At 43.7% G+C, this 21,216-nt stretch overlaps 1 protein-coding gene and 1 long non-coding RNA gene across 13 annotated transcripts in view; one reads left to right on the top strand and one right to left on the bottom strand.

Moving 5' to 3' along the window:
* GRK4 (G protein-coupled receptor kinase 4) overlaps positions 1-21,216 on the bottom strand; it is a 304,831-nt gene that overhangs the window by 10,246 nt on the left and 273,369 nt on the right. For 11 of the 12 annotated variants that reach the window (XM_056555006.1, XM_056555011.1, XM_056555010.1 and 8 more), the window contains 4 exons: positions 14,281-14,471; positions 11,816-11,853; positions 3,881-3,970; positions 31-239 (listed from right to left, as the gene is read on the bottom strand). In XM_056555006.1, coding sequence (XP_056410981.1) covers positions 31-239; positions 3,881-3,970; positions 11,816-11,853; positions 14,281-14,471 — 528 coding nt within the window. Of the gene's footprint in view, positions 1-14; positions 240-3,880; positions 3,971-11,815; positions 11,854-14,280; positions 14,472-21,216 lie in introns of all 12 variants that reach the window. The other variant, XM_056555016.1, reaches the window with a different exon arrangement.
* LOC130352871 (uncharacterized) lies at positions 14,383-19,537 on the top strand. The gene is made up of 4 exons (XR_008888430.1): positions 14,383-14,493; positions 17,821-17,866; positions 18,663-18,772; positions 19,260-19,537. It is a non-coding gene; the product is annotated as an uncharacterized LOC130352871 (long non-coding RNA).

The following is a 21,216-nucleotide window of genomic DNA, read 5'->3' as shown; positions in this document are numbered from 1 at the left end:
TTGTGTTTTCTTACTTCCGTGTGTACCCACCATCCTGCAGATAGATTTGGCATCCTCTGAAAACTTCTCGGAATACTCTTCTTCATCCTCCTTTACCCGTCTGTCCACCTCATCCCGCTTCACCTTCTCCTTTCTTTTCCTGAAGGGAGATTGACCTTGGATCATTTCATATATAAGGCAGCCGAGCCCCCACCAGTCAGGGCTGAATGTGTAGCTTTCATTGTTGATGACTTCTGGTGCTGAAGGAAAAAACTAAGTTAGGAAATGAAATCTCTTTCAAGCCTAAATGTAAATGTTTTAATTTCAAAGTATTTTTTTGTATCTGTCAAACATGTTTTGATGTTATAGATATGTTCTGATATGATGACGTATTTATCCTATCTGGACATAGTCCTAGGAGACACATAGCTGAACAAATCTTTATACAAATTAAAGAAATTGGGGCTCAGAGTCTTGAATATTGGACTAAATTAAAACGTTTATTAAATATGATATAAAATTGTACATATAGGTATAATATATTCTACCTTTATGTACAATTTTTTATCATATTTAATAAACGTTTTAATTTAATCCAATATTCAAGACTTTGAGCCCCAATTTCTTTAATTTGTATCTTCCCCTTTTTCGGCACCGTGGGTATAGGTGCTATTTGGGTAGCTCGAGCCATTGGTCACTAGGTTAATACGAGCCTCTTTACCATTTTTTTCCTCTATAATCTTTATAAAAAACAACGGAAGATAAGTTACACTCCAAATTATGCCAAATTACGGTAAATTCTCTTACCTTTAATGTCATGTCTTAGTTATGTCTAGATAGAGTTGTCCTGAAATTATTCCATGACCTCACATGATGTTAATAGTTATGTCCTTGTATGATGTCAAAGTTCTCTCCTGATTTCATGTTATGTCCTTTTATGAGGTTATGGTTATGTTCTAAATATAATTTTTATGACCTGATATGTCACGTCATCATATGATGAGATATTCATGTGCTAGCATAGCAGGATCTATCGTTACCATCATGCCCAATACCATAGATTTATCCCTATAGGATATCATGTCCCAATAAAAGGTCATAATTATGTGTTAATATGTCATATCTTGAAATGTTATAATATTTGTGTCCCAATATGAAGACTTGTTGTGATATGATGTCATAGTTATGTCCTTGTATGATGCCACGTAGTTATGTTATAATGTTATTTTGTCACATTCATTCCCTGTATTGGTTTCATAGAGATATCCAGATATGATGTCTTGTCCTAATATGATGTCATAGTTATGGAATATAAAAGTATAATCTTAATGTTTAGGTTTAATTTTACCAGAGCCCGTCATGATATAAAAGGTGAGCTAGGATTGGTTGCTATGGGCAAAATCAGACAGTTTCTGTCTCGAAGACCATGTCTACGCGCCAATACTGGGAGTCATAGCAGGTGGGGAGGTTTGGTTAAAGGGGTACTCCGCTGCTCAGCGTTTGGAACAAACTGGAGCCGGGAGCTTGTAACCTCAGAGCCCCGCCCCCTCATGGCATCAAACCCCGCCCCCTCAATGCAAGTCTATGAGAGGGGGCGTGATGGCTGTTTGGCTCAGGGGCTCACATGGGGATTCAGTGGCTTCCCAGTGTGCTAGAAATAAAACACATCAAACACTGTACTTTAACCAAACAGTGATGTTTGATGGCATGTTAAAAAGAGAAAGGTCCAAAAAGTTAAAAGAAGAGATCAATGCCTTGCGCTAACAAGAATAAGGACACAAAATAACACTAAACATTCCTAGAGATATAGTTGGAAAAGCATAGTTTGCAAGTTCAAGGAGCATTGACTACACTACTTGGACGTGGCAGACAGAGAAAGCTATCTGGTCACCATTAGATTCCGAGTAGGAAGGTGGTCAAAAACCCTCACGTGACTGCAAAAGGCCTCAGCAAGATTTCAGGATTTGGCGGCAGCACAGTAAGGCCTATACTTGTAAGGCTAAGTTTCCACTTGTTTTTTTTTTTTTTCTGGCAGTTACTGGAATACTACCACTGCAGTTTTTGAGCCAAAGCCAGAAATGTATTCAAAAGGAACAGGACATATAAAGGAAGGACTTACACTTCTCCTCCCTTATGGATCCACTTCTGACTATGGCTCAAAAACTGCAGTGGCAGATATCCAAAAACTGCCAGAAAAAAAACCAAGTGGAAACTTAGCCTAAAGCACCTATACTGGCTGAATAACACAAGAAAAATGGTCTCCAATATGCTCAAAACCATATACTGTAAGTAAGCCCCAGAAGTCTGGCGATTTGGTTCTGGGGTGCGATGAAGCAAAACTGGGACTTTTAAGACCTTTGGATAAGAAGTATGTCTAGAGATGAGAGAATAAAGCATTTGCTGAAAAGAATATTCTGCCTATATGGCAGTGGCTTGGTGATGCTTTGATTTCTTTGGAAACCTGTAGCGTGTTGTGGGCAAGATGGATTAAATCAAGTATCAGGAAATCCTAGTGGAACACATCATGCCTTCTGTGAGGAAGTTGAGGTTTGGGCATCATTTGACCTTCCTAACAAGACATGGGGGGGGGGGTAGATTTATCAAAATCTGTGCAGCAGAAGAGTGGTGCAGTTGCCCATAGCAACCAATCAGATTGCTTCTTTCATTTTTCATAGGTCTCTTCAAAAATGAAAGGAGCCATTTGATTGGTTGCTATGGGCAAATGCACCACTCTTCCTCTACACTGGTTTTGATAAATCTCGCCCACTGAACCCAAGCAGACCTCCACCAACCCTTGGTTTCAGATGTACTTCTGAAAAATTCTGGAGTGGCTGTCACAGTCACCTGACTTGAACCTCATAAAAAATCTTTGGTGGTATTTGAAGAAGGTGATTTCTGCACATAAATCCAAAAAATATTAGTTAACTGGGGACCATTGACCATAAGCCGATGTGTAGAAAGGGGTTGAATAATTCAGTTATTGCGGCAGTCATTCATAGTGGCATCTTGTGACTTTGGAGAAACCACTTGTTTACTATATTAGTGGTGTTCAGCTATTTACATTGTTCAATTGTTTTTCTTGCAGCTGAATATGTTTGTAAATTTAGCAAATTTACATGGTTTACAATAGGGGGTGAATATGTTTGACAGAACCTGTAATATGAACAAGTTATGTCCTTACGTTAAATCTTATTTACTAACTTATGTGATGTCAGGTTCTAAACAATATAATGAATTTTCAATATGATGTCATAGTTACATCCAGATATGTTGCCATGTCTTTATGTCAATGTTATAACCTGATATGATGTCATAGTTACATTCTGAAACAATATTATGTCCTCATAAGTCATATGTCCTGATATGTCACATGCTCATATGGTTTAACAGTTTTGTCTGGATATGATGTCAGAGATACATTGTAATGCTATGTTCTGATGTTATGGCCTGATATACTGTCACAGATGCATCTTGATATGCCAGCAGAGTAACATCCTGATGATTCCATGTCCTTGGTTTCATAGTTATGGTTTGAAACAATGTCACGCTATGATGGCATAGTTATGTTCTGATATGAAAGTAAAGTTATGTCTTGATGTCATGTCATGCTTTGATATGATATCATAGTCACATCCTCATGTCATGTCCTGATAAGATGCTATAGTTATAACCTAATATCATGTCAAAGTTATGCCCCGATTATCTTTATAAGATGTCATATACGACGCCATGTCCTATTATAATGTCCTGATGTAGTCAAGAATGTCATGTCCTCCAGAGGGAGGGAAACTCTTAATACCCGCTCTCCACATTGGCAAATAAATGGAAATCCCTTATTAGATACATGAACATTAAATCTGTAATCTATTGAAAAGCTGTAAAAAAGAAAAACTGGACATACCCATATAACCCACTGTGCCCACTCTACCACGAATACTCTCTCCTTCAGGTATCTGCACAGCTAACCCCAGATCTGAAATCCTGATGTGCCCTGTAAAAAGAACAGCAGCATTATACACTATATCACATGGACAGCAGATCCAATTTTCCAATCCCTATACTCCTGAATGGCAGCGATGCATACAGCCTTGAAGTTAAAGATATCTGTGTTATTGTCCTATGGTCTCCTATACAATGAGCATATGGCCTTATGTATATACAGCACATACAGCCTAGCCATATGTTGCAAAGAATATAGAGGTCATTGGTAGGTGAGGAGCAATGTCCAGCACAGCCCTAGCCTGCAAGGTGTCCTTGACTGACATCCAAGAGAAGATCACATAGGCTACCAGCAATGACTAGTGATGAGCGGCATTGCCCATATTCGAAGTCGCACTATTTCACGAATATATAGACGAATATTCGTCCTATATTCGCGAATTTCGCGTATTCGTTATATTTGCATATTTGTGTATTGGAGGAAGAAAACAATGAGTGGGTGGGCAACTTTACTATTGGTCACTAGGGATGTTGTTGATAACCTCTGACAAGTGTATTTGCATCATTCTAATTGGCTCACAAGTGAAAAGAAGGAATATGTGAATATTTACATACGCGAATATGCGGGGAAAAAAGTGAATATTCGCAATTTCGAATATATAGCGAATATATTCGCTAAATTTGAAATGCGAATATTCGCGCCCAACACTAGCAATGAGATCCCTGCAATCTGCATGACTTATGGACACCTCACAATATGCTAAGTTATAAAGCCATGTTCACAAATGTCGGTGATCTGGAGAAGTCCCAGAGTGAAATGCTGGATGCAACATACTAGATCTGTTGCACCCAGCGTCCCATCATTTCTAGCATTGTTGCCCTCTGATGGGATTGTGTCAGATAAAAAGGCTGCATGTAATGTTCCAGTGCACCACGTTGGAAGCCAACTGTGCAGTGTGGACAGACGTATGTGAACCAGGTCTAAGGGGGTTCAGGTTTTATGTGCATAAATTAAACTATAAGAAGTCCAGCACTGTCACCACAGTCACTCTTGCTTCCTGTAGATCTGAGGTCAAGTAGAACACTAATACAGAAAGATTTCCAACTTTACAATTTGTAACAATTTCCAACTTTATTGAGCATCTTGTAAAAAGGAGATTTTTTTTGTACTCACCGTAAAATCTCTTTCTCGTAGCCTTCATTGGGGGACACAGAGATCATGAGTATATGCTCTTGCCACTAGGAGGTGCTGACACTAAGAAAAAAAAGTCGGCTCCTCCCTGGCAGGATATACCCGCCCACTGGAAGTGGGGTAATCAGTTTTGTCACAAAGCAGTAGGAGAAGCCAACCAAGAGACAAGTTCGAAGGACCCTAAAAAGGAATCCCGGAGAAACACTCAAGAAGCGGAAAGGGCTATCTGGACAAGAATGAAGACATAGGTTGGTGCTGTGTCCCCCAATGAAGGCTACGAGAAAGATATTTTACGGTGAGTACAAGAAAATTCTCCTTTTCTTGGTCGTTCTTCAACACAGAGGGGGGACACAGAGACCATGGGGCATACCAAAGCAGTCCCTGGGGTGGGTAAACAACACCAGAGGAAGGGAGTCAGTCCGGAGATTGAACCCCAGCCAGCCGTAAGACTCACGGATGAGACCGTGGGCTAAAAGGCAACAGAGGCCTGGAACTGAGCGTCCAGCAGTTCCCACTGTCCATGGAGATGGACAAGGATGCCAAGGAAGGGACCGTCCTTAGAAGAGACTCTAAACCAACAGGCCACAGAGAGAGAGAAGAAGGGGCGATGCAGAGACCCGATGGGCCAAACCAACATGGAAGGAGGTAGGAAACCAACTCCAAGAAGCATAGAACCAGACAGAGGAAGAGGGAATGACAAGAGAACCCCATACAGAGGACCTACGAAAACCAGAGAACCTGCCGAGAAAATGCCAGGGAGAGCCGAAGGTGAGTCAGTCAACATAACCAGAAGCTTCTGGAAAAGAGAGATGGGAAACGTCTCCGGTAAGGCATGGTGCAGAAGATCTGAACCAAAAATCTGTAGGTGCCAAAAAACACTGTCCCAGGGGCACAGCGTGAGCACCCAGGGAGAAGAGCGGACTCGGAGAGGCTGAACCATGGGAAGAAACCACAGCTATGCTGAACAGTGGGAAGGCTGAAAAGCAGGAAGAAACCACAGCCATGCTGCACAGCGGGCTGAAAAGCGGGAAGAAACCACAGGCTGAACAGCGGGAAGAAACTCCAGCCATGCTGCAGCTGAAAAAATGGCCCGAATGGAACAACCCAGTAGACAGACTTGCCGTCCAACCCTGTAAATGGACCCTGAAGGAGGAAATGGAAAGTAAGGAGTAACCTGGAAAACCTGAACGACGACATGGAACTGGAGACTCTTGAGACACCGGGAGGTGACCCACCTGTAGGGGGAGCAAAACCAACAACCGCGAAAAACTCCAGGAAACATAGTGCTATGTCGGGACAAGAAGAAGAGCGGTACAGAACGACCGCCCCACAATGGAATCGTGAAGCCTGAGCAGGGGCACTACATGTACCCGGGACCGCAATCATCATGAAGGCCTGAAGGACTAGGTGGACCGACCCAGAAAATAAGGTACACCACAGCAGTCTAGGAGAGAGCCCAAAACAAGGATTAATTGGTCTTGGACCCAGCGGTCAGAGCGAACCAAAGCACACCCAGCAACGTCTCGTTAGGACAGAAATGGAGGGAAAAGCAAAAGGGGACCAAGCTGGGACTAGATGGTTACTCCAAAAGATAGGAGTGGCAGTGTAGCGCCACCGACACTGACAAAGGGAAGGATGAGCACCTGGATATTGCGCCAAGGAAGGAAGAGAGCAATGGCAGACTGGCTGTCGCTGAGCTATAAGCAGTAAGCACAGTAAGCACACAAGCAGAGCCGGCGAAAAGCACTTCCGATCACTCCCAGCAAAAAACTAAGGCCCAGCAAGATACCCCACCATGTAGGGGGAAGTGCAAGATGGCTCCATCTTGGCAGAAGAAAGTGCTCAGTGAAATAGTCCCCCTAGTGGAGGAGAAAGCAAGGAGAGGTGGAGATGAAACTCAGGCACTGACCATGACAAACTCCCCGATCCCAGTACACCCAGTAGAAGGGAATTTCCCAAGAGCGCCATGTACTGTAGGAGCAAGGAAATGCTGCCCTACAGTAACGGATCAAAGCACTGGGTGTACCTAGCCCCCAGGGATCCTGCGAAAACACACCGAGGCACGGAGTAGCCATGTTGTGTCGCCAGAGGAATTTGAATCCTGGACACTGGAGCTGGGAGATACAAAGACATAACTACGAATGCAAGTAAGAAGCACATGTAGCAACCTATAGTGTTGGGAGGAAACACCCCATTGGGGCGAAACCTTGGACCTTTCGATAAAAAGAGGGGGGGGGGGGAGATGGTGCGGCTACAGAGCTATCCTGGCCGATGAATAAGGTAAGCAGGCGTCTGAGCCGCCCCAAACAGGAACCCAGGAAGATACCTGGAGGCATTGGGGCGGCTGCAGAACAGGCCGTTGCCCCAGCAGGCCCCATGCAGAGGTGCTCAACCGCCACAGACCTGTGGAAACAATTACACAGGAAGGCCTGAGGTACACCCCACCGAAAAGGAGAGGAGTAAGGCTCTACATAAGCATGGAGTCCAGAGCATATGTAGGGGCACAGACATGGGTACCAAGACTGCCACCATGAAGGGAACCACAGACATGGAATGTCCGGAAGCATGGAAACTAGCCTCAGCACTCAACGGCGTGCCACAACCATGCCCTGAGAAGACTAACGCTACGCTGTTAGAAAGGGGAACCAAGAGTGCTGCTGCAAGGTCCATAGAACCTGCAGGAAAAGCCCACACCCCATCTCTTAATGGCGCTACACGCCAGTCGCAGGCTAAAGAGATGAAGGACAAAGTAAGTGCAGGAAATATGCAGACACAGTCTGACTTACCGGTATAAAAGGTCCAAGTAATCCACAGAGCCACTTCTTTGGAACTTCACACTGAAAGTGAGTCACCGGACGTCTGCCGCTGGAGCGGCAGGAATGGGGAAGGTGACCCGGTTGATGAAAAAAACGTGTAGACAGTCTGGCTAATTGGCATAGGGACCATGGACACACCGGATCCCATCCTCGGAACCACACACTGAAAGTGGCTTACCAGCCCTTATCTGTGATAGCAGCAGGCCTGTGGAAAGGGACCTGGGGATAGTAGGGAACCCTACAAACCACGATGCATTGTGAAAGGCCCATGGAGCAACATGGGTCCCTCGCTCAGAACTACACCTCGGCAGTGGGATACCTGAACTTCCACCAAGGTGTGGGAAGTGTTTGGTAGGTGACCCGACGTAGTAGTAAACCATGCAGACCACCGGCTGGTTGACTGGTATAGGGTTCCTGAGTCACTTCTGCTAACCCTCCCACCGAAAGTGGGGTACTGGAGTGCGGCCGATCTGATGGGCGATCCTCAAGCAGAATAAAGTCTGACTGACTGACATCAGTCCCGTGTACCTGCAGGGGACCCCCTTCCAGATTTCTCCCACCAGCAGTGAGGTACTGGAAACCCCAGCCATGCACGCGGCAGCCCAGGGATGGGACACAGACTACATTGGAAACCGTGCAGACAACAGTCTTGCTGAATGAGCACACCTCCAGGTGCTGCCGAAAAAGGAACAACAGTCATATCGCTGATCACTGTGCCCCCTTGGTCGCAGGTGGAAGGACGGGGAGGCCTAGGAGCCATGGATAGAATCCCTGCCACCCTGGGAGATCAGAGTAGGCTGAGGAGCCATGGATGGTATCCCCATTGCAGATGCAGCAGATAGGAGATTCGTGACCTGTGGAGGAGGGAATCACAGTGTATACACAAGCCAAGAATCCTTCCCTGATGGATGAACGTCGGAGGAAGAACCCCGAAAAAGCACTAGGCATCTGCCAGAACGCAAAAGCCCTGTAAGGGCACCGGACCGGAGCCATGCCCCGAAAGAGAGGGACTAAGACCAGCCGTGGGAACAGTAAACATGACATGGTACGCAGTATAAGGGGAAAGCAGGCAAGGAATGAAACCCCGGAATCTCCAGGGACTGCGTAACAGCCCGCCACTGCAGTTCACATATGCTCCCTCACGGAGTGAGAACTCTGCAGAATTAGGTATGGTAGAGGCATAGGGCAAAAAACATTGTGCCGATAACACTATCTGGAAAAAAAAGGCGGACCCCATATGCAGTCCCAGAAAAGGAACCAGCAGATATAAACCCCTTTACTCAACAGCCTGTTTTGACCTTAATGTACAGGGTGGGCCATTTATATGGATACACCTTAATAAAATGGGAATGGTTTGTGATATTAACTTCCTGTTTGTGGCACATTAGTATATGTGAGGGGGGAAACTTTTCAAGATGGGTGGTGACCATGGCGGCCATTTTGAATTCAACTTTAGTTTTTTCAATAGGAAGAGGGTCATGTGACACATCAAACTTATTGGGAATTTCACAAGAATAACACTGGTGTGCTTGGTTTTAACGTAACTTTATTATTTCATGAGTTATTTACAAGTTTCTCTTTGTATACAGCCATTGACATGTCGTTGAGGTTAACACGTGAGGAGCGGATAGAAATTGTGTTGATGTCTGGTGAATGCAGTAACCGGGTCATTGCAGCAGATTTCAATGCAAGACACCCTACGAGACCACCCATCTCCCATGCTACAGTTAGCAAACTGCTTGCTAAGTTTCGTGAAACTGGTTCAGTGTTGGATTTGCCAAAATGTGGATGCATGAAATCTTTCACTAATGAAGAAACATCAGTGGCTGTCCTAGCTTCGTTCAGCAAGAGCCCACAGCGTAGCACTTGCCGCATGTCACTGAAGAGTGGCCTTAAAAACTCCAGCTACTGCAGCATCTCAACGAGGATGACCCAGATCGGCACACTGAATTTGCAGAATGGGCAAAACAAAAATTGGAACAGGACCCTCAGTTTACGCAGAAGATTTTGTTCAGTGATGAGGCAAACTTTTATGTGAATGGTGAAGTTAACAAACCAAACCACTGCTATTGGTCTGACACTAACCCACATTGGATAGATCCCTCCAACACGGTTGGAACACAAAAATTTATGGTATGGTGTGGTATATGGGGTACAAAGATAGTGGGGCCATTCTTCATCAATGGAAACCTCAAGGCCACTGGATATGCCAAATTGCTACATGATGATGTGTTTCCCTCTTTAAGCACTGAAGCTGGCACGTTCCCTGAGTTTTTCCAGCAAGATGGTGACCACCACATTATGGGTGTCAGGTCCGAGCATTCCTAGATGAAAAGTTTCCTGGAAAGTGGATTGGTCGTCGTGGGCCAGTTGAATGGCCCCCAAGGTCTCCCGATCTGACTCCCTTAGACTTTTATCTTTGGGGTCATCTGAAGGCAACTGTCTATGCTGTGACGATACAAGATGTGCAGCACCTGAAACTAAGGATACTGGAAGCCTGTGCTAGCATTTCTCCAGCGGTGTATATAGTAGTATATAGCAGTGTATACGGATACTGGAAGCCTGTGCTAGCATTTCTCCTGCGGTGTATATAGTAGTACATAGCAGTGTATACGGATACTGGAAGCCTGTGCTAGCATTTCTCCTGCGGTGTTGCTATCAGTGTGTGAAGAGTGGAAGAAGAGGGTTGCATTGACAATCCAACACAATGGGCAGCACATTGAACACATTTTAGAAGTGGTCTAAAACTGTAATAGCTATGTGCAGCCACAGAGGGAGCCACAAAAAAACATTAACAACCGCTAGAGGGTGTTTTCCATTCAAAGAGACCAGAGGAAGACAATTATTATTATTTTTTTTTATCAACCTGGTGCGGGATGCAAGGCGCCCCGCAAATTCAAAGCATTGACCCCCGAGCTCAAGCCTGGACGTGCTATGGAGGAAGAAAAGGGGCGGAGCTAAACTCTGTCTGAGAGAGGCAAAAAATTGCGCCGATCCTTGCCGCCAGGACGGGAGAAGAGAGGAATTGTGGGTGTCCTGTGAGATACCCTGGGAAAAGGGCACACCCTTCAGGAAAGCGATGCTAGTCCCTGCTGGAGCAGAAGGGGGGGTTTGCAGCTGCGGAAAGGTTCTGCAGGCTGCGACAAGTACCACCGCCACTCTCTGCTGGTGCCTAAGCAGAAAATTGCACGCCCCGAAAATATACCCATGGTCTCTGTGTCCACCAATGAAGAGCGACCGAGAAAACACATCCTTGGCAGAGCCATCGCCTTTTGAGACAGTTAATTATGGCTGGGTAGGGGTTTCTAAAAGATACAAATACTGTCGGCATTGTCATTGTCATCGATGTAGCAGGAGGACCTTGTTCCTTGCACCATGTTGAGGGATTTTCCCTGCTTTGGTATATTAAGCAACACAGTCCATAGGGTTATGAATGATCTTATATGTGGATGCCTACAGTATTTGCCCCTTTTGGGAACCATTACCCAACCATGGAGTATGAGCAGATAACTGTCCAAAACACATTATCAATGATGTTTTTTTTACAACATGTTCAATAAGGTTTGAGAAGTTTACAAATGTTAGAGATGGGCGTCTTTCAGTATTTATGTGAATAATGCTTAATGGACTTTGTGTTCTTGCTAATTTCTGGTCATGTCCAGCCAACACAGCTGCAAGATGCATTAGGTGTGTCAGAATTTTGTAAATCGGAAGTGATCAGCGGCCCTACTCCCCTCGAATGGAGTGTAATTGATATTGACGTGCAGATTGCTTAAAACTCGCAGGGGCAAGGTACAAGAGTGCACAAAGGTTTCACATGGGGTCCTAGTTCACAGACATCCACTGGTAAACACATCGGGCCAGATTAAGCATTTTACAGTGCACTTACCACGGTCATCCAGCAGGATATTTTCTGGCTTTAAATCCCTAAAAGTAAATAAAGAAACAAGAAAATTTTTTAAAGATTTATAAACTTGCACAAATTTACAACATGAACATCTGAAGGAGATACAGCTCCAATTTGAAGTATTGAGCAACTAATGCAGACGGCTTCACTCACGTTTTCTTTTACCCCTTGTCATTATTATTAAAGGGGCATTCTAACACACCTAAAACATATTCCCTATCCATAGGGAAGGGGATATGTGTCTGATGGGGGGGTAGGGGTTATCCAACCAAAATCTCCAGATTGGGGCATTGTCTGTGCATGTTCTATGCAGTGTCTATGGGAGTGCTGAAGATACCAAAGTACATCACTCTGTATCTCTGGTGCTCCCATAGACAATACATGGAGTGTGCTCATTCAGCAGAGAGAGTCAAGTTCCTGTTCCCGATCAAGGTGAGAGGGAGTTCCTACAAAGTGTGCCTCCAGCTGTAGCAAAACTACAACTCCCTGTTGGTTTTGCAACAGCTGAAAGTACACTGGTTGGGAAACACTGATCTGGGGGTACGTTAACAGAGTGCAGATTTAGGTCCATTCAAATGAAGGAATCCACATTTTAGCTACCTGATGTGGTGTTTAAATTTTCTGCACTGTGGATTTTAAATTTTGAGCAGACAAAATCAGCCCCATACGAATTGTGGGAAGTGGAACAGTTTTACATGGACTACGCGCAGATCCGTTGAGCTGCATTGTCCACAATAAGAAAAGCAAGGTTGCTTTTTTCTAAACTCTAAGGGTGCGTTCACACCATGGAATTACCTTCGAATTCCGGAACATCAGGGTGAATGGGTCTTCCGCGAGACCCGTTCACACTGAGCTATTTCAGCAGTGGACAATTCGCGGCTGAAATTGTTCTGCACGGAGCATGTTCATTCTTTGTGCGGAGTTCCGCGAGCACTGCATAGCTGTCAATGGTGATGGCGCAGCGCCGCAGGGTCCTGCCACCAAAGTATTTCAGCGTGATTTGCCCAATGTGAATGCACCCTAAGGCAACACAGTATCATGTGCAGTATTTTAGCTCAAGTCCAAGTCACTACAGTAAAGCTGAGATGCAAATACCTGACAACCTATGGACAAGTATGGAAAATTTTTGGTAGAAGGTAGCAGTTATGTTTTTTTTTCCTGGATCATATTTTATCGCTACACAACTATAAAATATGAAGGGGCGTCACATACATTGTGCTTCACAAAAACTGAATATGAATGCATGAGTTGTATTCCAGGTTAAGTTTATTACACATTTAGAGATGTAGCAGAGGTGAGTTTCTCATTTGCCATTCTGGGCCCGTTTTATTTGTCCTCCGTGGTGAGAACATTAATGCACAGACCTATGTAAAACCACTGCGGTATCACGTTTAGAAAACAAGTGACAAACTCAACTCTGCTTAATGACACAAACTATACATTTATTTCCCTTAAAGGGGTACTCCGCCCCTAGACATCTTATCCCCTATCCAAAGGATAGGGGATAAGATGTCAGATCGCCGAGGTCCCGCTGCTGGGGACCCCAGGGATCGCTGCTGCAGAACCCCGCTATCATTACTGCGCAGAGCGAGATCGCTCTGCACGTAATGACGGGCAATACAGGGGCCGGAGCATCGTTACGTCACGGCTCCGCCCCTCATGACATCACGGCCCACCCCTGTCAATACAAGTCTATGGGAGGGGGCGTGGCGGTCGTTACGCCCCCTGCCATAGACTTGCATTAAGGGGACGGGCCGTGATGTCATGAGGGGCGGAGCCATGACATCACGCTGCTCCGGCCCCTGTATCGCCCGTCATTACGCGCAGAGCGAACTCGCTCTACCCAGTAATGATAGCGGGGTGCCGCAGCGGCAATCCCCGGGGTCCCCAGCAGCGGGACTGCGGCGATCTGACATCTTATCCCCTATCATTTGGATAGGGGATAAGATGCCAGGGACGGAGTACCCCTTTAAAGGGATCCTCCGGTGGAAAACAATTTGGTGCCAGAAAGTTAAACAGATTTGTAAATTGCTTCTTTATAAAAATCTTAATCCTTCCAGTACAGCTGCTGTATACAATAAAGGAAGTTCTTATATTTTTAAAGTTCCTTTCTGTCTGACCACAGTGCTCTCTGCTGACACCTCTGTCCATGTCAGGAACTGTCGAGAGCAGGAGAGGTTTTCTATGGGGATTTGCTCCTGCTCTACACAGTTCCTGACATGGACAGAGGTGTCAGCAGAGAGCACTGTGGTCAGACAGAAAAGAAATTCAAAAATAAAAGAACTTCCTTTATTGTATACAGCAGCTCATAAGTACTGGAAGGATTAAGATTTTTAAATAGAAGTAATTTACAAGTATGTTTAACTTTCCGGCACCCTGTGATTTAAAAACGAATTGTTTTCCACCCGAAATTGTTTTCCCCTTTAACAATGCTACGGATGTCTCACCTGTAAACTATCCTCTCCATCTGCAGATCCTCCAGGCCACAGCACAGCTCGGCAGCATAAAACACGGCTCTCTGCTCATCAAATCCCGGGTTCCCCATGTTATATATGTGAAACTTCAGGTCCCCGCCATTCATAATGGTTAATACTAAGCAAAGGGCGTCCTTCGTTTCATATGTGTACGCTAAACTAACCTGAAACAGACAGATAGCAAAGGTGAGTGGACAAACGCTATATACAATGTTATACACGACATGAGTTGTGCTGCCACCTAATGATGGAAACAGTTATTTACCATTTATTTTCTTTCAGTGTAACATTTCCTGACACTACCCCTTGCTAAAGGGTATAAAAGCGCCAAAATGTTTTGCATATGAGCACAGTAAAATAATAGGAGTAGTTTATACATCCTCAGTGCTATACCAGACCCACCACATACCCACCAATGACTTCTAATACTATTGTATATAACAGTGTTTCCCAACCAGGGTGCCTCTAGCTGTTACAAAACTACAACTCCCAGCATGCCCGGACAGCCTTCGGCTGTCCGGGCATGCTGGGAGTTGTAGTTTTACAACAGCTAGAGGCACCCTGGTTAGGAAACACTGGTAAATAATGATGGTGTGCTGTATATAATAGATCCATCAGAACATATACTCATCCATACATTAAAGGGGTACTCTAGAGGAAAAAATACGTTTTAAAATAAACTGGTGCTAGAAAGTTATAGAGATTTGTAAATCACTTCTATTTAGTAATCTTAATCCTTCCAGTACTTATCAGCTGCTGTATGCTCCAGAGGAAGTTGTGTAGTTCTTTCCAGCCTGACCACAGTACATTCTGCTGCCACCTCTGTCTATGTTAGGAACTGTCTTAGCAAGAGAGGTTTGATATGAGGATTTGCACCTACTCTGGACAGTTCCTGACATGGACAGCGGTGTCAGCAGAGAGCACTGTGGTCAGGCTGGAAACTTCCTCTGGAGCATACAGCAGCTGATAAGTACTGGAAGGATTAAGATTATTAAATAGAAGTCATTTACCTGTATAACCCTGTATCTGTATAATATATATATATATATATATATATATATATATATATATATATATATATATATATATATATATATATATATATCTGGCACCCATGGATTAGAATTTTTCTCTTTCCTCCAAAGTACCCCTTTAAACATAAAAAGCCACCCTGCTTCTGGTGTTGCCCCCTTCCACTGAGCGGCCCAGAAAGTTTTGGCAGTACATTTCCGATGGCTGTCTTGATCAGAGCATTGAAAGTGTTCAACAGCAGAGATCACAGAGGCTTTACGGCAGCGGATTAAAGGCGCTTCCCTAACTCCTGGTGAGGCAGGTACATCGGGGGGGGGGGGGGGGGGTATGGGGGGGAGGGAGGGATTGGCGGGTGGGCACTGGTGGCCAGGATTGCAAAAACAGCAAGTGAGCGGTTCTGTGCAGTTTTGGAACACCTATAGAAGAAGCGGGCGTTACAGAAAGAGCAAGTTTGGGTAATGCGGGTGGTTACAGAAACAACATCACACACACCCTGGCACTGCCCACATATCACCCAAAAAAAAAAAATTTAAATGCTACATTTGGGGTTTCCATAAGCCCTGGACTGTCTCCCCAAGATTGGGCCTGTTGGCGCATACGCCTGTGTGTCCATCACCTGACCAGGACAATGAAGGTTCCTACTAATTGACAGCAAGCTGAGATATTGAAAACATAAGAAAATTGTACAGTAAGATTATTGGATTTAAATAATTATTTATATATAAATAAAATATAAATATAGATATAATAATAATAACAATTGATATAAATAACTGTAAATAATAAATATTATTTGCTGGACCAGTGTCATGGTTAAGAGCCCATGGTCCCTTGGCCGGTAATCAATTGACTATATGGTCAGTTGCCCCTGGGGTGCTACGCTTTCTAAATCCTCAAAAAGATGTGAAAAAACACAGGTGAACTAGTACGCTCAAAAGATTTGCACATTTCCAATGCCAACACAAGGACTTTGTTGTAGCCAATGACAAGATGCTTGTTATAAACTTAATTGAATAAAAATTCCAGCGTGTTTTCTCCTACGGCCTGTGAAAGCTCCATTATTGGAGTTCTGAAGGACTCGCCCATCGACCCATCGTCTGGTCGTGTCCTTTCGGCCAGGAGATCGTTATTGCGCCAAACTTATTTCTGTGTAGAATTCCAGCAGTGTCATTTTAAAAGCTGAGATCACAGGTCCTGGGGATTCTGTCGCCTGGCAGAGATCATAGGACAAAGCAGCTTCTGTTCTGTCCATAGGGCAGTGCTACATTTACAAAGTCAACTTGTCTTTTTCATAGAGAGACCAGCCATGTTATGGTCCGAGCCCTGGTCTGGTGACTAACTTTTTATTTTTATTTTTTTTGTCCCAAACATTAAAGTTGCTTAGCTAATATACAGATAGATCTAAATCCTGGTTAGATACAGATAAGAGACTTTTTGGGGGAGATAAACCAACAAGGAGCAATTCTGACAAAAAAACATAATTGATGCATAAGCGTGCCTCAATAAGGTCAATACATGTAATAGATCTTTCAACATGCATAGACTTAGCAAGTATCAATGAAGAAGCATAACCTGTTTATTAAAAGAAACTTAAAATCACTATACGCTGCATAATTCATTACAGATAGTAGGATATTTAAAGTGTAGAAATACATTACATACGGTAGATGAATAATCAGTAGAGGTCAAGTCAAAACCAATAGATGTCCTAAGGAAATGGAAAAGAAGCCAAAATTATCTTAAAGGGGTACTCTGCCCCAAGACATCTTTGGATAGGGGATAAGATGTCTGATCGCGGGGGTCTCACCGCTGGGGACCCCCTCGATCTCCCTGCTGCACCTAGCGTTCGCTTAGAGCGTCAAGTGCAGCGCCAGAGGCTCGTGACATCACGGTAACGCCCCACTCGTGATGTCACAGCCTCGCACCTCAATGCAAGTCTATAGGCGTGCATTGAGGTGGTGTGGCCGTGACGTCAAGGGCCTCTGCCCTGCATCACCAGTCAGTTTGCTCCGTGCAGCGGATGTCTGGGGTGCCGCAGTAGAGATCGCGGGGGAATCCAGCGGCGGGACCCCTGCGATCAGGCATCTTATAAGATGTCTAGGGGCAAAGGACCCCTTTAAAAAGCCATTAATTATCTTAACGTGTTTCACCAAACTAGTGGGATCCTTAGGGGACTAAAATGGAAATGTTCCATCCAATGGAAAAAATATATAAAAAGGCATCAATAGCAGATATAGGGTCATAGGTATGCTTTAGGAAGCTAAGATGATGCTTCCCAATGATACCTTGGGGGGTACGCTGATAAAACGAGATAAACACCACTGCCAAGATCAGTGTTTCCCAACTAGGATGCCTTCCAGCATGCCTAGATGCACACAAGCATTAAAGGACAACTGCAGTGCTAATGAAGTAGTGCTCTAATGTAATTAAATAAGAAGTTATGCAACTTACTAATTGTGCTCCATTACCTTTTCTGCACAGTTTAGCTGCTTTGCTGTCAAAGGAAGTTGCTGCCTGGGGCTCTAACGTGAGTAGTGTCTACCTGTTATTCCCTATGGGGCTGTCAGCTAGGTCGACGCTACGTCACAAACTCCCAGGATCCTTCACTCCCCCTGCAGCTCCTCCAACCTCATACATATTCATTAGGCTGTTATGTGCTCTGCTCTAATTGGCTGAGCGCACAGTAGGGGAGTTTCAGGGCTGTGAGCTGAGCCATTTGGATGTGAGAAGAAACAGAGCCTGTGTCTGCAATCAGCTTCAGCATGGCCGGCTCCCCCCTCCTCCCCCTCGGTCTCCGTGGTGACATCTGCCTGGGTGTTATAGTGTGCTGCTGTCAGTGAAGGCAGTAACCCTTTATGTGCCTGCCTCTCACAACCATGTTAGCTAATGCACTGTGTGTTCCTTTTCTCACTGGCCTCTTTGAATAAAGTTTACAGCAGTGTGCTGCTGAGAGAAAGCATAGCATTCCTGTGGGTCACTGCTAATGAGAGGTCCATAAATCCACACTGTCCCCCGGCTCTCCTATTGGACAGGGGAGAACATGTGGTGAGGATGGGAGGGGATAACCACAAGGGAAGGAGCTGTGGGCGTCACTTTATTATAATTTATTATAATTTCCTTGGGGGGAGAGAGCAGCAGCTCACAGGAAGCAGGCGCAGGGGGTCATGGGAAATGTAGTCGTTATGACATGGCTGCTTACTGCTTTGGGTGGCAATTACCAGAGAACGGCTTGACCGTTTTGGACAAATGAGGTATCTTTGGAAAGGTCTTTTAATGAGCTATGAGATGAGGTTACCTTTTTTTTTTTTTTCTTTTCTTTTAAGTACCAGCACTGCAGATGTCCTTTAAGAACACGGGTGCACAAAGAACCTATAGCGACCTAAGAAAACGCACTGCCAGTCAGATATACAAGTCACATGTGTCCATGAACAAGGTGCAACCATAGAGATAAGTGCAAGAGCCCCTCGATTAGGTGCACAGAGCAAATGCGCAAAAAGGAAATGATGGCGAGCACAAACTGTAGATAATGCTTTTAATGCAGACAGGCATGCAAACCAGAGTCTATAGCAGTGTTTCCCAACCAGGTTGCCTCCAGCTGCTGCAAAACTACAACTCCCAGCATGCTCAGACAGCCGAAGGCTGTCTGGGCATGCTGGGAGTTGTAGTTTTGCAACCGCTGGAGGCACCCTGGTTGGAAAACACTGGTCTATAGCATTACTGTCAACACAGATATTCACAATTGCCAAACAATGTGTAGAGATAACAGCAGGACCCGTGTAGGGTCCCCCCACAGAACCAGAGATGATCCTACTCGGGCCCTGCTATCTTTTCTACACTGTATTTTTATCATTTTAAACATCCTACTTTCTGTAATGAATTATGCAGGATATAATTATTTTAAGTTTTCCTTGGCTTGATAGGAGCAGTATTGTAAGTTTTTCCTGACATGATAGAACTAGAGAGCCACAGGTTTGGGAACAATGCTCTCTTGTCCCAAGCAAGCTGAAGACAAGTCGCTAATACTGAGTGAGTAAAGTCATATAGTTACAGTTCATACTGATTGTTTTGACACCAATAGATGTATCCAGAAGATGTTTGACTGTCCCTTTCACTGCAGTAGATGACCCATCAATGATGTCCAGGTATGAGTAGTTGTGTCTGACCACCATCCCTTAACACACACATACCAGCAACAGCATCAATATGCAGCATCATCTCTGTGTGTATATGTATACCCTGAGGGTACATTTACATGCACAGGATCTGCTGCATATTTTCTGCTGCTGATTTTGGGTATGGGTAGCAAAATCAGCTGCAGAAAATATGCAGCAGATCCTGTATGTGTGAACATACCCTAAAAGAGAAATCAAAGAAAATAAAGTTTCAAATGCTCTTGAGCATAGAAAAAGCAAAGGGATGTAGGAGATACAGTTTATTTTAACCAGAAAGCTCAGGATAAACAAAGCTGAAGGTCGTATTCAGATGGGGGAATGCTGCAGTGCACATTCATTTATTATTATATTATAATAAATATTACATATATATATATTATGATAAATATATTATAATGCATAAATATTATTATTAATTAATTAATAATGCATAATCATCAATGGCTGCAATCTATGAAGCCTCTCAGAATTTGTTGTCTTCTCTCAAACTATTGTAAGTGCTTTCTACAAATTCACCACTAGATGTCACTGTCCTCCCACTCTTATTAGCTTTCCTTAACAGGTGTCCTGAAAAACATAGTAGGGCACATTCATTTATTTTAGACCAAGAAGCGTGAAGATGTTATACTGTACTTATAACAGGGGCTCACACTTTGTGATCATTTTGGGGCACCTTTAGACACTAAGGTCTAATCGTATATCCTCAATATGTAAACTGTAATGTAATTGATGAAAAATGTTTGGTATAATTTTGTTGCAATGACCACTTGTTGATTAAGGCTAAGTTCACACAGTGTAAAACGTATTTTATTTTACATGCGCATTTTCGTCCATACTCTGCAGAAAAAAAAACTCCCGATTACTTACGGAAATGTTAATAATACGAAAAATTAGACTTGAGAATTATACAAAAATAATGGGGCAAACTTTACTACTTTACGGTTTACTGCAGCACAAGAATTCAGGCTCAATTTAGGGTATATACACCTTATACCACATGGGTAATGGATTTTAGAAACATTTTGCACCTTAGTTCACACAAAATTCGCTACACGTACATTCTCTTCCATAACCTGCAAGAAAACTTCTTTCTCCAAATATGGATGAAAATGTGCATTGAAATATAACACATCAGTGAACTTTATGCTTTGTGAACTTAGCTTAAGGTGTTGAAAACTCACAACCCATGTGGTACAAGGCATGTGCGCCAAATCGAGCCAGAATTCTAGTACAACAGAAAACAGCAAAATATAATTATTATTATTATTATGCAACTTAAAGGGTTATTCCAGGGAATTTTATTTTTTTTTATTATTTTTTTTTATATTAACTGGCTCCAGAAAGTTAAACAGATTTGTAAATTATTTAAAAATCTTAATCCTTCCAATAATTATCAGCTGCTGAAGTGGAGTTGTTCATTTCTGTCTGGCAACAGTGCTCTCTGCTGACATCTCTGCTTGTCTTGGGAACTGCACAGAGTAGAAGAGGTTTGCTATGGGGATTTGCTTCTACTCTGGACAGTTCCCGAGACAGGTGTCATCAGAGAGCACTTAGACAGAAAAGAACAACTCAACTTCAGCAGCTCATAAGTACTGAAAGGATTAAGATTTTTTAATAGATGTAATTTACAAATCTATTTAACTTTCTGGAGCCAGTTGATATATAAAAAAAAAGTTTTTTCCTGAATAACCCCTTTAACCAACTT

The sequence above is a fragment of the Hyla sarda genome, chromosome 1 (assembly GCF_029499605.1).
Source record: "Hyla sarda isolate aHylSar1 chromosome 1, aHylSar1.hap1, whole genome shotgun sequence".
Lineage (NCBI taxonomy): Eukaryota > Metazoa > Chordata > Amphibia > Anura > Hylidae > Hyla > Hyla sarda.
This window is presented reverse-complemented; position numbering and strand designations above follow the sequence as displayed.